Source organism: Sinohyriopsis cumingii, chromosome 4 (assembly GCF_028554795.1).
Source record: "Sinohyriopsis cumingii isolate HCF-2022 chromosome 4, ASM2855479v2, whole genome shotgun sequence".
Lineage (NCBI taxonomy): Eukaryota > Metazoa > Mollusca > Bivalvia > Unionida > Unionidae > Sinohyriopsis > Sinohyriopsis cumingii.
The window spans coordinates 142,022,953-142,039,721 of NC_142964.1; the positions used below are offsets into that span (position 1 = coordinate 142,022,953).

A 16,769-nucleotide genomic window follows, 5' to 3' on the forward strand; every position below is an offset into this window, starting at 1 on the left:
AAGAACTGGTTTGCATTATTAGTAGTAATTTATTTTATTGTCGTTGTCGTCGTCGCTTGTTTTCGCGCGTTTTGTTGCTGTTTGTGGGGGGTGGGGTGCTGTCGTTGTCGCAACTGAAAACGCTAGTAAAGTCACGTATGGTAATAACCAGAAGGCAGTACCTTTATATGCCCCACATATTCAACAGTTTACCTTTACTACGCATGTGTTTATTCGACTACAACTATGTTTTTGTCGGTAATAATGTGTCACGCTGATCGAGTCGTGTTTATATGTAAGACACCTTATATGACATCATCGGTATGAAGGCGTGGTTAAACAAGGTCAAATGATGACGGTACTGTACACAAAACACATGACGGGCAGGTAAAGTAGTATAAGAAAGCATGAAGTGTGAAAATGGTTATGCCCTGTTAGCAAACGGATATTTTATTCAATGTTCAGTTATTCCGTGCTCTAAATCGTGATAGTGTCTGTTTTTACGGAGAATCGACACAAAATTTTAGAATATACAAAGGTAAGTTGTTTACATCATCGACCTACTCACGGATAAAAAATGTGTTTTTTTACATACACTGATCACTAGACGGAAATCTTCATGGACAGATTTTCATATATTTTATATACTGCTATAAAGCACACGTTGCTCAGTCATTTAACCACGCTTTATTCCTCTCCCTATCGTCTGTATGCATTCTGTATCGTGGACCCAGGTGTAATCGATACAGTTATTCTTCAATATCTAAACTGAGGCACGGGAGGGGAAAATAGAAAACAGTAATATAAAAATATATATATATGTCTGAGGACAAAGCGAAAGAAAATTAATGGCATCGTGGATCTTTCACTTATTCTGATGTAATCACGATCTGTATTAACCATGCTGATCATATTTATCAATTCAACAGTGGTCCCATCTCAAATACATATTTGTGAAGTAGTCCATTGTTCGTTTGGAATCATTATTTAAAACTGAAACTAAGGAAGACTGTTTTCATCCCAAGAAATCCTCATGGTCATATCTTGTTGTTGTTGTTGGGTTTAACGCTATTTTCAGCACACGATAGGCTATGCATGGCGACCAATATCAATGGTGGAGGAAGAACCCGGGAAAAACCCCGGGAAGAACCACCGACCCACGAGAAGCTACTGGTAAGCTTTCCCACATACCCACATTGGCCGAATCCGAGACTCGAACCTACGCAGACAGAGGTGAGATGGCAGTGATCCGTAACGGAGAGCGCTTTAGACCACTCGGCCACTCAGGTCCCCCCATGGTCATATGTGCGGAGGCTAAACGGGCAGCTGATCAACCCAAATGTTCCATTTGCGTAAAGTCACACTGACATAAAATCAGTCCACAAGTTACTAATATACACATGCTACCAGAGCCTCCGTAGTGGGCTCATTTAATCGGTGTAATATTTTCCTGGGATTAAAATTTTAGTAAGATTTTTCGAAAAGACTGTACATAGGGCAAATTGCTGCAATTGCCATAATCCTATGTAAACAATAAATGCCAAAACTAAGTAAAAAGTATATATATATATATATATATATATATATATATATATATATATATATATATATATATATATATATATATATATATATATATATATATAAAGTTTGCATTTAATTAGTTTGCTTACATGTACATGCATGTAAGTTATATAGGTTGATAAGTCAGTGATAATAACACTCGAATCATCCGCATGTTTTTTAAATGTCTTTATTTACACACACACACACACACACACACACACACACACACATATATATATATATATATATATATATATATATATATATATATATATATATATATATATATATATACACCATCAAAAACAAAAGTGAGAATGTACAGCCTACTTATTCATGCCAATGTCGTTAAATGCGTCGTTCGTTTTGACACAATTACCACTGAAAGAAAGGAACAAAACCAAGATTCATATGTATATTGTGAAATTTTAAAGAAATTGTATACAATTATCCAAGTTATAGAATTAAATTTGAACCTGTTATTAAAAAAAATTATAAAAAATCTTTATCTGCTCTTCAAGGTTTGGCAAGCTTTACTTCGCCCACCTGAGGATGCGAACATTTTATACCTAGTTGTCTATAGAACTGATTAATAGTGTTCATAGATGCAAATGAAAAAAACTGGTCGAGTCACGTATGATAAATAACCGTTAGTAAGTTTCTATATTTGGCCCACGTACTCTGTCATTTAACTATTCCGCAACGTGTATTTCATTTTTCGGCTACAAAGGAATTTTTGATATAGTGTCAATATAATCGAATCGTGTTTGTATGAAAGACACCTTACGTGACATCACCAGTTGAGCAAGGTCAAAGGCAGGCAGTACACAACACAAACGACGGACACGAAAAGTAGTAGCAAAAAACCTTGCCTGAAATGTGAAACGATTGTAAACTGTCAGCAAACAGATTTTTTAATGTAAGTCAAAGCACACTTTTCAGCGTTTTGAATCGGTGTCAAGCTACAGCACACATTACACACAGGTATGACGTCTCCATCACTGATCCATTCACATGTGAAGATTTAATTTGCGGGGTTTGTTGTGGAGGGTGAGATGTTCTTTCCAGGCTTGATTTATTTTATTCTTTTATCTCATCTTAACTTTCTCCTTTTTTCAGCTAATATAATGGTTATAATAGCTTTCCTGGGGTATAAATCAGAGCACGAATATTTTTTTTTCAAGCTGTTTGAGATCCGGAAATACGTTTTAATAATACAACAAAATCCCAGCCACCCCCTTCCCCAATTAAAAGATCTGTCCCTTATCTTTGATCCGAAAAAGCTTTATAACAGGGTTTTTTTTCATATCTTTTACGTATTGCTTTATAGCACACTTTACTCGGGCATTGACCGCTCCGGTGGTCTAAGTGGTTTAGAGCGTTTGCCTCGGATGCAGGAGGTCGCGGGTTAGAACCCCGGCCTAGTCATACCAAAGACTTATAAAAATGGTACTAATGTTAGGACTGGTCGGCCTGGTGTCAGAATAATGTGACTGGGTGGGATATCATGCTAAGTTAAAAGTCCAAATCACACACACACACACACCATACTACTCTGGCTTGTCTGCGAATTTCGTTGTTAGCTTACCGCTGGCTCAGGGGTATCAATGCAGAGTATTGACGTATTTAATATTTAAAATCATCATTCAAACAGAATGGAGAAAAACGGTTTCCAGAAGAAATAAATATTTTTTTAAAAAATTAAATATAGGCAAACAAAGTAAGGCTCTATCCATGACAATGCGAAATAAAATATATCAACTACTGAAACTTTCATTTTCTCTGGTGTGGTCATAAGTATACATTTTCACCAGGCTGTGCGTATTGATCGTTTATTTCAGCTCTTATCACATACTAAACACGGGTTTCGGAAGCTGCACATCAAAAGATAGTTCGTTTGCGATCATCACCATAAAAGATTGGACGAAAGTAGACATATAAAAAGTTAAGGCCATATAAAATATGATGGTGATATGTGTGTAGGCCAAGAAAGAGACGTAAAAAAAAAAAAAATACAAAGTTAAACTAAGGTTAAATCAGGGCATCAACTACTAAAATGTACACTGTCGGAAAGTCCATTTGTTATTCTTTCCATCGGTATTATATTTGTATGGGATTCAAAATTCACGTAGATTTGACAGCGAGATTCTATACCAGGAGAAAATGCCACAGCTGCCACACAACCAATACAAAGAATAGTTAGATCTACCAGTGGCCTCAAAATGGTCGATGATGACGTTATATAAAATGTATTCAGAAGGTCGATATTCTTCAAATTTTGATGCGCATGTGTACATTGCAGTATGTTGCCACATATCAGGGTGAATCATCACTTTATTTATATCAATAATAAAGTACCCGGATATACGCATAAGGTGTGTCAAAGATAAACTCCTTCAAGAAAATGTAAATATATAGTACAGGATCAAAGGTGAGCAGCAAAGATTTTGAAACTTAGTAAAAGGTGTACGAAATAAAACATAAAGTTACAAAACATAAAATCCGTAAAACACAGGCTTTTACATCGTATTGATGATATATCTCACAATATCATTTAATTAGTTTAAATACGCGTGTAGGATTATAAGTCGAGTCTACCTGCGCATAGGCTCTGTGCAGTTTTTTAGGAGTAATCAGTAGAACAAACAACATAGTCCCTAATCTCCAGGCGCATTATGCTACGGCATATGAGGACCTTTGTTGTTTGCAGTTTGACTCGTTTTATAAGCGAGTACATACTGTAATTAGGCCTACCTCAAGGAACGGCCTTAGCAAAAGCGGGTCCCGATTTGGATCATTTTAGCGGGGCACGCTGGATTTACGCGTAGGGCCCCACTGTGAGCACGTCATTTGGAAAAAAACTTTGAAACAAGTTTTATACAATATTGAACTTAAAATTTTCTTCCATCGCTTTAAAATTACTCTCTCTCTCTCTCTCTCTCTCTCTCTCTCTATATATATATATATATATATATATATATATACTTTAAAAAAATATTAACGCGCTGGGCCCTATTGAGCCAAATCGGTCCAATCGGCCTAATGCATGCCCTGATTACTTCTCTTCTTTTGCCGGGAATAAATGGTTGCGGCTATCTGAATGTTTTCGACACCATCTTTGTTTCGCTTGCGAAGTTCCTATAATGACCAGTTGACACTATCGGGTTGTTAGATTTGCTTCCAATGCAATAACAGAGCTTGATATCAGAGTCTTGCATGAAAAAATTGAAAAGAACAAACTTCCTAGCCAGGGTAGGACATCGTGACCTATACTTCATGCTCAACTTGTCATGTTATGTCTATGTGGCAAGGTCTGTTTCCAGTAATCGCTGTTTGGATAGTTATAAATATGACATTTATATGCACTGCAGGTATACCTACATAATATCAACTTACGGGGGGGGGGGGGCTCAACAGACATTATGAACTTCTGAGAGAGTAACAGGTGTTAGGTAAAGTTGTTTACATTTGCGAAAACCTGCGACATTCTTTTTCTTTACAAATCCAACCCTATGCAAAATACGAAACAGTAGAGCGCCACTATATGTAAAGAAGGTCGCTGTGACCTAAGTCTCAAACTTTAGTAGAATTCTTAGATTTCATTTTCTAAGTCCATTTGTTTGATTAAATTTGACTTTTGACAGTATTCCACATAGTGTTTGTGTGATTTAGATTTTTAACGTAGCTTTAACAATTTTTCAGTCATATCGCTTCGTAACTGTCCATTTTGGGGAATATTCTATACTCAGTGTATTTGTGTATACTCGGAAGCATGATGGAGACACGTTGATACAATGCACTTAAAAGACTTTAAAATAAAAAATAAAAACAACACCTTCCTGCATTTTGTAGAACTCCGGTTAAATGACGAATGAAAATATTTCACCCTGAAATGTGTAATTAAGATTCCCAAATTTCATTGAAATATCCTCATATGAAAAATAAGTACAAATAGCTTTTTACACATATTAACATTCGAGTCAATAGGACATGAATCTATGGAGATGAACTATAATTCAATTCAGCACACACTAGCAACTAAAGGGGCTTTGTACTGCCCATTTATCATCAAATATTGGCGTGTGTGTGTGTGTGTTTGTGTGTGTGTGTGTGTGTGTCAGCATCATCTCATGAAGTGAACATTATTTTCAAAAAATGTTACTTTTTCATCACTCCTCGTTACTAATTTATTAGAATGCCAACATTCGCGGGGTGGTGGGTGTGACCTTATTTTTGAATGTACCTGTTATTAGATGTTGCTAGTATGGTTGCGCTTAAATGTCTACAGCCTATCGCTTGATGGACGTTCACACTGGTACAAGTTTTCAGCGTACAAACTGCATTAGGGGCGGAAGGAAAGGAAGCCCAAAACAAAAACAAAACTAGTCCATAAATCAAGGTCACAAAGTCCCATTCAAAGTTTATTTATTTATTCATGATAACTTGAGACCTGAACCCACACAAATAGCGTTAAAGAGAATTTATTTTTTATTTTTTATTTTTTTCCAGCATTGACCTAGTGACGATTCGAGGCCTAAACACACAAAAAGCTTTAAAGAAAAAAGGTGTATACTTTTATTTGTATAAGTAACACAAACGATTGCGGGAAATTTATTCAGAATCTTACAGAATCTGACAAAACTCGAGCAAGTGTGACAGTTGTTAAAGGACATTAGTCATGCAAAATAATGAGTACAAGGTAACCCAAAACCAGGCTCCAACGATTGAGCATACAGAGATTCACGTCGACCTGAAGAGGAAAGGCGAACATCCAACCATCAATACCGGATCTCATACGGTACAGTATTACAACACGTCGGACCCAGGACAGCCAACCGTTATAGTACAAACCAAACCAGATCCTAAGGATAAACCAAAGGATTATGTTGTTACATCATGTTTTGTCATCCTGCTTTGCAACTTTGCGTTTGGTCTTCTGGGATGGCACTACGGGTGTAAGTAGATCTCTTGTCATTGAGCTGTATTAACGAAAATATTTTGCACCTCAAACATTTGTAAAAAAAAAAAAAAAAAAAAAAAAAAAACACGCGATGGACGCTAGTAATATTCAGACACAATGCTCTGTATATTAACGGAAATCGAAAATGTACTAAAATAAAATATGTATCGATTGTTTTTCGAAGCATCACTATGTATATAAATTATATACAATCAAATGCAGTGCATGACTTTCCATAAAAATTTATTTCCAAATTATGTGTCGGAATATTCTCCAACATTATAGATGAAGTTCCAAATTGTTTTCTTATATTTTTTTTGACCGTTGATCCCATTCGCGTATGTATGTATATATGTGTGTGTGTGTGTGTGTGGTTAGGGTTTGGATTTTTAACGACATATCAGCAAGGCACTGTCTATATAGTGCCGATAAAAGTTAAGTTGTAAAATGTAAAGATAAAGAATTGCCAAGAAAAAAAAAACATACCTTGGGAAGATAAAGCCTTTCAGATAATATCTTTAAGGGCCGAAAAAAGGTTCCTAAAGTCCAGAATAAACGGAATATATTATTCAGCTTTAAAATAATAAACAAATTAGACTGTAAAGAATAGTATGGCTTGAATTCATCACTGTTAGATCTGTTATTTTTTTATTATTTTGCTTGAAGTAATTTTTCACCTAGGTATATTGCATCCTCTTTCATTTTTCCTTTACTTCAGAATTTACACCCAAATAGCTGTCCAGTTAAACGTGCATGAAAAATCACCTCTGCTAAGAAAGCACGAGCCTGAAACAGCCATAATTCAGTGTACCCAAAGCAAGCAAAATATACAACTAAATTATGTAGCCGTCTAATAAACATTGGTTGTTGTAAAATGAGCGTTTACCGCACAGCTGTAAATGACGTAATCATCACATGATTACATCTTGGACATGACGTATCTTGTAACTTAACATCATCGTAGCGATATGAACTCTGAGAGATTAAACGTAAGATGACGTGCTTGCGAAGTTTATCTCTTACTACGAAATAATTATTGTTTAAACACTTTAAGTAACAGTGCTGTGTAAGGAGATAATAAAGTCGAAGAAAAATACACGTGATGTAATATCAATAGCAATTTACGACCTGTCGTAAATCGGCACACAGGCTTTCTATTTCTGACGCGATTTCAATACTTGTGAATCAGTCCAGTTAAAGTCAGATTTCCACAGGACAATGGGGATCTGAATTTAATCAGACTGGTGAATTGGACTTTAAAAAAAAAAAAAAAAAAAAAAAAAAAAAAACAACCCGAACCAAAATACACTTATTATTTATCAGAGAATACTCTTAAACCTGTGGATTTTAAAAAGAATTATATCTACTTATCTGCTATTTTGAAAACAATTGGTGACAGGACTATTGTTTCATATACTCTCCTGCGCAGTAACGCTTACTTGTTGATACATATTTAACTAATTGTAGCGAACACAGTGCAGTATATTAATTTATTAGGAATTTGGATTGTTTAGACACTAAATTTTGAAAAAATAAACTGAAATACTCCAATATTGTTCTAGCGATCACTCTGAGGGTTAACCTTATCTCTTTCCCTGAGTTGACTACTTAACACATGTTTATATAAATGCAATAAATGCGTCCTTTGCATCTTTTCCAGTGAAAGCTAACTATGCCTGGCAGCTGGGGGACGAAGTCGAATCCAGAGCGAAGGCAAAGAAAGCCAAAATATGTGTGATAGTAGGAATCTTAGTGGGGATAGCTACATACGTGCTGGCACTGGCTCTTTTCTTTACTCTGTCACCACTAGCACCAGGAAGACATTAGATCTACTATTCCATTATGTTCCTGTCGTCCAGTATTCCAGATGAACAACGCAGCCATGACATGATCGATACTTACACTAGCAGCCTGTGATTTATAGCTTCTAATGTCAACTTGTCAAACTTGCAAACTCTGAGATCAGAATATGTGTAATAACCTTACCGATTTACTAAGTTTGAAAATTCTTCATTAAATGAATGGAACTATAACTAACAAATGGAAAGCCTGGGGCTGATAGGAGACGGAGCTACAACAAAACGATTACTCACCCCATGGCATTTAAAGACAAGACATAACCAGTTTGACACCATAGTGAATCATTCATATCTGAAACGTATTATTTTTCGCAAACGCCAGTCTTTTGGCTCGTTCTGGAATAAATTAATACAGATTACTGTCAACAACTGGACTACACCATGTGAAGACCGCGATAACAGCCGATATATAAAGCGATTGATATGGCCAGTTTGTGTAGGACAGAGTAGGGTCACAACAACAGATTAATTAGTGTAAGAAATGATTTTCAAAATTGTTAAAATTCTTTTGAGGTCCTTCACAAACGTACGCGACGATAAATCTACTTCAGGCAATTTATTTATTTTAAGATGTATTTTATAACATGACGTGTTTTGTTTGGTTTTGCTTAACATCATTTGTATACGTGTAACATGGCCTAATAGCGTCATCACGTTATATAACAGGCGTGTCCAACCCGCAGCCCAGTCCTTCACATTGCGTGGTCCGCTACTACGTAGGCAGTACTTATGAAAATATATATTTTACTTAACAGGCATAATTAGTGATTAGGAACTATCCCTACTTAATGCGACCCGCGACATTAAGCATTTTATTTTTTTCGGCTCACAGCTAAAAATGGCCGGAATTCTGGATCTATTTCAAACTCATTTCTATACTTTGCCTATCTCAGTCTTGCAGCAAATTATATCCTAATTCGGGCATTGTCTAAAATGCGTTAAATTTTCAGAAAGGTTCCTTTCAAAGCGATATTACTAAGTTTTGAAAGGAAAAAAATTCGGTAAAGTGTCCAGAAAGAAACGTGAAAGGATGAAAAATGCAGTATAATTACAAGATACAAGATAGTGGGCATTAATTATAATGTTTAACTAGTCATAATAAAATAAAACGCTTGTGTCAGTTTATAAAACTAACGGTATGCCAACTGGGTCAAGGCAACGAATACACAAATTAGGAAAGATCGGTATTTTTGTTCAGGGAACTAAGTTAAATAACATTAAATATAAATAAAAAAACATTTAGATGGGCTTCATGTTTTGTAGGAAATTAAAATAAAGCCCTTGTTCTGCGGTTTTCCCCAGAATAGCCTGACATACCGTCTTCGTATGTGCCAAAATCTCTACTATAAATGTTTTATAATGGCAATATATTGCCTTTGTTTGATCATGGTTGCTCCATATGGGAGAATTGCGGGGCTACAAATCTTAATCCGATAATTATAAGCTATCAAAAACAAAAAAAAAAAACAAAAAAAAAAAAAAACGGACTGCTAGAATTATTACAATAAAAGGCAATCCATCATCTCATGTATTCGTTAATTTACAGCGGTTACTGTTTAATTATAGAGTAAAGCATCTCAAAGCTAACTTGACACAGAGATCTTTTTCATGGCTTCACAACATATCAGTGATTTCCTGACTCGGACATTCAATATTCATTCATTGTGGCCGAGTGGTCTAAAGCGCTCTCCGTTACGGATCACTGCCATCTCACCTCTGTCTGCGTGGGTTCGAGTCTAGGATTCGGCCAATGTGGGTATGTGAGAAAGCTTGCCAGTAGCTTCTCGTGGGTCGGTGGTTCTTCCCGGGGTTTTCCAGGGTTCTTCCTCCACCATTAATACTGGCCGCCATGCATAGCCTATCGTTTGCTGAAAAATGGCGTTAAACCCAACAACAACAACAACAACATTCATTGTGCGGTCTATCTCGTACTCATATTTGCATAAATTCAAAATGGCATTTACGTATTCTGCTGTATATTTGTTGAATAGAATTCTCTAAGCTATTTTTATTTTATTTAAAAACATAAACACTTTATTCTTTTAAGAGTGCGCGTCACGGATTTCTTCTTTCAGATTATTCCAATTACAAAACTGAGATATCTAACTTGCATATCACCACCACCTTCCTATTTTCCATAATCAACATGTATATCTTACGAATATTTTAATGTATGCATGTATGTGTGTATGTATATTTTATAACTGCATGCATGTGTGTCAGACACTGTAGTAAGTAGTGTTATATTTGTATATATAAGTTGTATTTATAGTTTTAATATTCTGTTATTGAGGACTACATTTTATGTTGGTTGATTGATTCAGAACCAAATGTACTATCCTTAAAAAATAAATTTATTATTATTATTATTATTATTATTATCATGAACGGCGTTTGTGGGTGGCAAGTGGGGCGACCGCCCCAGGCTCCGCTCTTGAGGGGGCCCCGCGCTTCAGGCCTAAGGTCGTCCTTACGAGTTTATCAAGCTATATTCTCCGCCAAATCGCGAAAGTTGATCTAGTCTAGACATAATTAGTGTTTGCAGTAGCATACCAGTCGAGATACCGATACTCTGGCCCCGCGCGGTCATTGTCGGCCCTAGGCCGCGCGTACTCCTAACGCCACCTCTGTATGCATGATTGCGGTTCAACTTCGCTATGCCGTCTTTCGACGGGAGCCACGGAACTTCCATCTTCATTTTGTCTTTCGGGCACTTAATTTAAAATATGGTCAATTTATCATTTCGATGAAGTAAATATCGTTATCGACGATCAAATCAGATTTTTATCTTGAATTACGTGATGTTGACAACGGTTTGTTAGGTGCGCGCTCTTTGGTGCAGACTTACTAGCTATACATTTAAAGTAACCTTTCTCAAGGGCATGATGTTTATCGCCAAAACCATGTAATTTGGACAACTCTTACGTGACATGGTTTTGTTTGTGTAAAAGTCGGGAGAAAGAAAGATAACGAGTAAACACCTTGTGTGTGTGTGTGTGTGTGTGTGTGTGTATATATATATATATATATATATATATATATATATATATATATATATTTCTTTAAAAAATATTTTGATACGTGACACGTATCCAACGTTCGGCGGAAGAAAAGCAAACAAAACAAAAAAAACAAAAAACGTTTTAGCAATTTAATAGCGTATGCAAAAGTGTTGTATATATACTTTCCTTTGCAAGACTGTGAATGATCCTATGATTTTCAGGAGCGCACATGTTTTCTGGCTGAACTTAAAATAACTTCTCAAGTCCACTAAATATTTTCTCATTTGTTGAGTAAGTGCATTTTATATTTACTGGCCCTCGCTGGTAAATATCTTGCCTGGGTGTTGGCATCCCACTCAAAGTTTCCCTGCCTATTATATCAATAGTGAAATTAGAAAATTATAGACTTTAGTATCAACTCTTCCTAATTTTATCAATAGTCCCTCTAATGTAAATGCGATATTTTATCAGCTGTCGTGTTAGCGTAATCTTCCAACTTTAGTTATGTTTTTAGATTACAATTTTTTATACTAATTAACATATACATTGCACATTCATCTACCATAAGGTAATGGCCAATTAATGGGGGGCGGGATGTGAATTTCTTTTGACCAGATTTCATAATTCATATTTTTTCCAAATAGTATTATGGATATAATATTCTGTTATTTTGCTTTCAATCAATGCAATATATTTTTCCATCTATTGACAGACGGAAATTAAACAAAAGTGTCAGGCCCCTACATCGAACATTGAATTGTTTGCAGTATACAGCCATACTTATCGCGGTACGTTTAGAAACATCGCGGTACAAACTATTTCGTATTACCCAGATAATATATATGATGACTTTGCAACAACCTCTCTCCATTTTAATCTGTTCTCTGCTCCTCTTTGGGACTTGACAAAGTCCATGCCTGTTCACTCTTTGATGTTATCTTCCCGTCTCTTCTTCTGTCTGCTACTGCGACTCTGTGGTCTTAAAATAAGTAATAGAAAAGAGTGAGAGGCGACAAACGTTGTAAAATTCATCAAACAATTTATTTCACCACAATACAAAATGAAATTGTAAAAAAGAGAACTTACTGTATTGTGAATTAAATCACACATACTCCTAAACTTACAGACACAAGTCCTAATAATTTAAGTTCTGAATAAACTTTAGTGCAAATCAAAATTAAATCAAATGCTGAAGTGCTGGCGTGCCTGCGGTGGCCCGTATAATGCTGACGTGCCAACAGTCTTTTGTTGGATCACAATAACACAATCCAAGAATTAAATCCTTATGTGAAAGGGTTAAGTCCAATGTATAATGTTACATTATGAATAGCATATAATGAAATTAAAAAAAAAAAAAACAACTAACAAACAATGCAAATTAAATATACATACCACTGCCTTGTTTTATCTTTCGTCTCATTGTGCCCTGTATAATTGTCTTTGACAAGCCAGATAAGCGTGAAACGTGACATACCATCTTAGTTGGCTTTCCTTACGGTAGTGAGTAGATCTTTATATGACTCAGTAGCATCCACCACTGATTATAATGCGCAAATACTCGCATAAGACGTGGTCTTTGCAGGTTCCATGTCTCACATGCATACAGGAATATGAACATGACAAGGGAGCGCATAAACTTGATCTTGGAAACAAGCGCAATATTCCTGTCCTTCCCAGTTGGCTTCAGCCTAGGCAGTGCAGTTGTTGTCTGTACAATCCTCGAAAGAACCTCAGGTTTTAAACTTTCATCAGAGGTTATACTAACTAGATTCTTGAAGCTTGTCACAATGCCCAGCTTTTGTCCATTCACTCTTATTTTCGTTTAGATGCTACTCAGGTTGTTTGTCATTAGCTTGGTCATACCAGCGCTCATCTCCATCCCATACCCTAGTGATGCCTGGTTGAGACAGTTCGCTAAGGTTAAGCCATCAATATCATCAGCGAAGCACAGGTTGGTGATTTTTCTGCTTCAAACACTGACATGGTCTTCCAAGGCATCGGATATGATCGTTTCCAGGTAGATGTTGAAGAGAGTGGATTAGAGAAGGCACACCTGTCTGACTAATACCGTGGTTCTAAACCACTCTCCTGTGTTGCCATTGATGAAAACCGCGCTAGTCGCCTTGTCATATAGGTTTTCTATGTTGTCGATTAGTTTGCGTTTATGTTGCATATCCGCATGGTGGTTCACCGGGCTGCATGCCATACCCTGTCAAAAGACTTCTTGAAGTCAATGAAGACATGATAACGGTTCTTTTGATGCTGCAGATACTTTTCACGGAGGATTCAAAGACTGAAGATCTGTTCAATAGTGCTACATCCTGGTATTAAACCTGCCCGTTCTTCTGCAACAAAATCCTACTATGATATTTTTGTTTGGCTAGAAACCTTGTTGTTCTGCAATAATTCTTGCCAAACATCATTCTCGCGCGAATTTGAACAAGGTAAGCATACAGCCTCGTGCATTGTAGCTTTTAATCCCCCAAACCATTTTTTAAAATCATTATTATTAATTTAATTTTTTTTTATTTTTATAACGCAAAGTGCGCTGCTTGCAATTTTATTATGATTTTATTTCTTTTTTACAGTTTATATTTTTTTTCCTATAGAATAGTTAAACGATAAAACATTTATTCAGACCTGACTTGGGGCAAGACACAATTTAGTGCACAGAAGCCCGAAGCACAATAAAAACTTAATATTTTGAATAGATGAACTGCACGATTATTTTCGCATTTGATAACACGCTGTCGATCATGATTAGTGCCGAAGTGTCATGAAATCATAACCGACAGTTTAATTTTAAATATATTTTAAAGTGGTGAATATACGCGGCGATTTTTTAAATGTCACCAAAGGCATCCAAAATATCGCCAGTTCCGAGACTCTGTTGTCCCCATACAATAATATAGAAAGTTTGAACGAAAGACTTATATACTTTGTCTACCCAGTGATTAAAGGGTATTGGAAAACTTCCAAGTTTTGCCCGCTGAGATCATGTGTACAAGAAATCTATAAATAAAAGGAGTTACCAGGGAAAACTATAAAGTCTTCGCCCCTGACCATGCTCTCTCCATCCTACCTTTCCTTCATATCACAATCATTCTGGCTGCAGCCCATACTTTTCCCCAGTTGTCAACGCCTCTTCCAACGTATTTCTTGCTCGCCGTGATAGAAATATAAAAACCATAGCGACAGGGTCGGGCAACTTGTCGTCTCAAAATGTCACATCTTTGGCTCGTTTACGACCGTCTTTCATTTCAATTGTGATTCTTGGAACATACATTTTGAACTTGATACGTGGGTAACGCGAATGAAGCAAAGAACTCTTCTGCATAAATCTTTATGAATTTCATTGTCCAAGTGAGTGCCAAGTGAAAAAAAATAAACAAATTACTTGAATATGTGTCCCAAACCCAAGTACATTTGTATTTGAAGACACTGGAAGTCTAATCCATGGAAAACTTGAGTATGAGTGTAAAGGCCATTATGCTACCTGATAGGAGCTATTTCTGCTCCGTCCATATCGGTCTACAGTAATATTTTATTCCTGCAAAATGCAAAGAATTAATAGTACAAGGGAGATTTTTTTGCCGATACCTTTGAAGCTTTTATCTTTCAGAGAAATTTGAATAATTATCGTAAATGACTAAAAGTTAATTATAATTATACTGCCGATAAAATATGACTGCCGCTGACGCCATTCCATTGCATGACGTTTGGTTTACTTGCGACTTTCCTTCCTAATAAGCAGATTTGTTCCTACCATGGATCACATCCACGTTATATTCAAGATTATGCATTGGCTCCATGTAACATGTAGCAGAGTCAAGATTATATACCGTATTTGCCGGCCTTTAAGTCGATTCGGAGTATAAGTCGAATCAGCAAATTTGGTAAACTTTCCATCCTTCATCCTTATATAAGTCGAATTGTGTTTTTCACTTCGTTCCACACAGCATCGCGAATTTTATCATACCTGTAACCTTTCCGGTCAGGATCATTAAATGTTGCTAAAAGTACATAATTTGTTTCACAAGAAGTATTTTAAATATATTATGTACTTTTTGCTACATAAGATGACGCTGACCTGAAAATTTATTGTGTTACAGATATGATAAAACCCGCGATGATGTGTGGAATTAAATTATAATAACTTCCAGTTTCATAAATATTAAAAGTATCACTGTATGCTATTTAGAATTGATTACCAGCAATAGGAAAATTGCATCATTAATACTAAAATGCATTTTTCCAGGGGTGGGTGGGGGATGGCGGGGAAGAGAGATACAGAAAGAAGGATGCATATGTATTCTATTGCATTTTTTTCTTTTTGCATCATATGATCAAAATAAAATATGATCCAATATATATATATATATATATATATATATATATATATATATATATATATATATATATATATATATATATATATGAGAGAGAGAGAGAGAGTTCAGCTATGTGAATTTTTTTGTTCTTTATTTTAACTTATTGACCTCGTGTTGCTGAAGCTTTTTTCAAAGAGAGAACACATTAATAAATGATACAGTAAATGTAAACTATGAGAATACATACCATTCTCCTTCAGGGTTTAAATATTCACAATAGTTACCTTCATATAGTCTCCATTAGGTTAAATCCCAAGAACGACCATTTTGCATGCTGTATAATTTTCTTTGCAAGCATAAGGACTTCTCCATTCCCAACAATTAATATTTGTTTCAAGTGCATGTACTCTTCCTGTACTTAGGCAGCAATTGTTTTTTTTTATCTTTGCTCATGCTAGATTTACTATAAATTAGTGTTGGTTCTGTCGGCAAGTTAAAAAATGTCACTGGCTGAGAAATTTACAATAGCAACCACCTGGCATTTCTTTTAACTATATGGTACGGTATTCATAATACTCATGGGTAGCCTCATTTCACTTTTGGTAGCCTCCCTAATCTGATCTGGTCTGCAAAATCTTTACCTCAAACGAATATGGTAGTACACTTGTGAACAAGTAAAAGCATTCATCAGATGAGTAAACAATACATATTTGCAACTGTGAAGACATCTCTGTCTGTCTCTCTCTCTCTCTATCAATGGGGCTATGGATTATTTGATCATTAGGTGCAAGAAGAAAATTGTGATGGAATATTTCTTTGTTATGTTAGTCATCTTATAATTTGTAAATTCTAATGCACATATACGTAATTAAATGTAAACAAAGTATATTACAAACAATGTGGTGCATGCTGCTTTAGTGCAATTGCATCTGTTCTATGTTAATTTCTAATACTTATGATCATGTAATTGTTTAAAATACTCAGTGTGGGATCCTTTCTTTGTTCATACACGATCTCTTCCCCCAAATGAAATATTTTTTACACATTATTTTTCGTACTCTTGGAGAATTAT

General features: G+C 35.7%; 1 protein-coding gene across 2 annotated transcripts; it reads left to right on the top strand.

The window, feature by feature from the left end:
* Positions 1-229: 229 nt before the first annotated feature.
* On the top strand, positions 230-10,730 carry LOC149802223 (uncharacterized). 2 transcript variants are annotated; one of them, XM_089956648.1, is made up of 3 exons: positions 230-366; positions 6,055-6,500; positions 8,166-10,730. In XM_089956648.1, exons 2-3 carry the CDS (start codon positions 6,224-6,226, stop codon positions 8,330-8,332), a joined length of 444 nt encoding a protein of 147 aa, XP_089812774.1. In that variant the 5' UTR covers positions 230-366; positions 6,055-6,223; the 3' UTR covers positions 8,333-10,730. The 2 variants fall into 2 exon arrangements, with proteins under 2 accessions (XP_089812774.1, XP_089812772.1); XM_089956646.1 differs by having other exon boundaries at positions 334-517.
* Positions 10,731-16,769: the final 6,039 nt, after the last annotated feature.

Excerpts from the sequence above, each read along its gene's own strand:
- LOC149802223 (XM_089956648.1), top strand. The coding sequence starts at position 6,224 with ATGCAAAATAATGAGTACAAGGTAACCCAAAACCAGGCTCCAACGATT. Across the intron at positions 6,501-8,165 it reads TCTGGGATGGCACTACGGGT|TGAAAGCTAACTATGCCTGG; the intron begins GTAAGTAGATCT and ends CATCTTTTCCAG.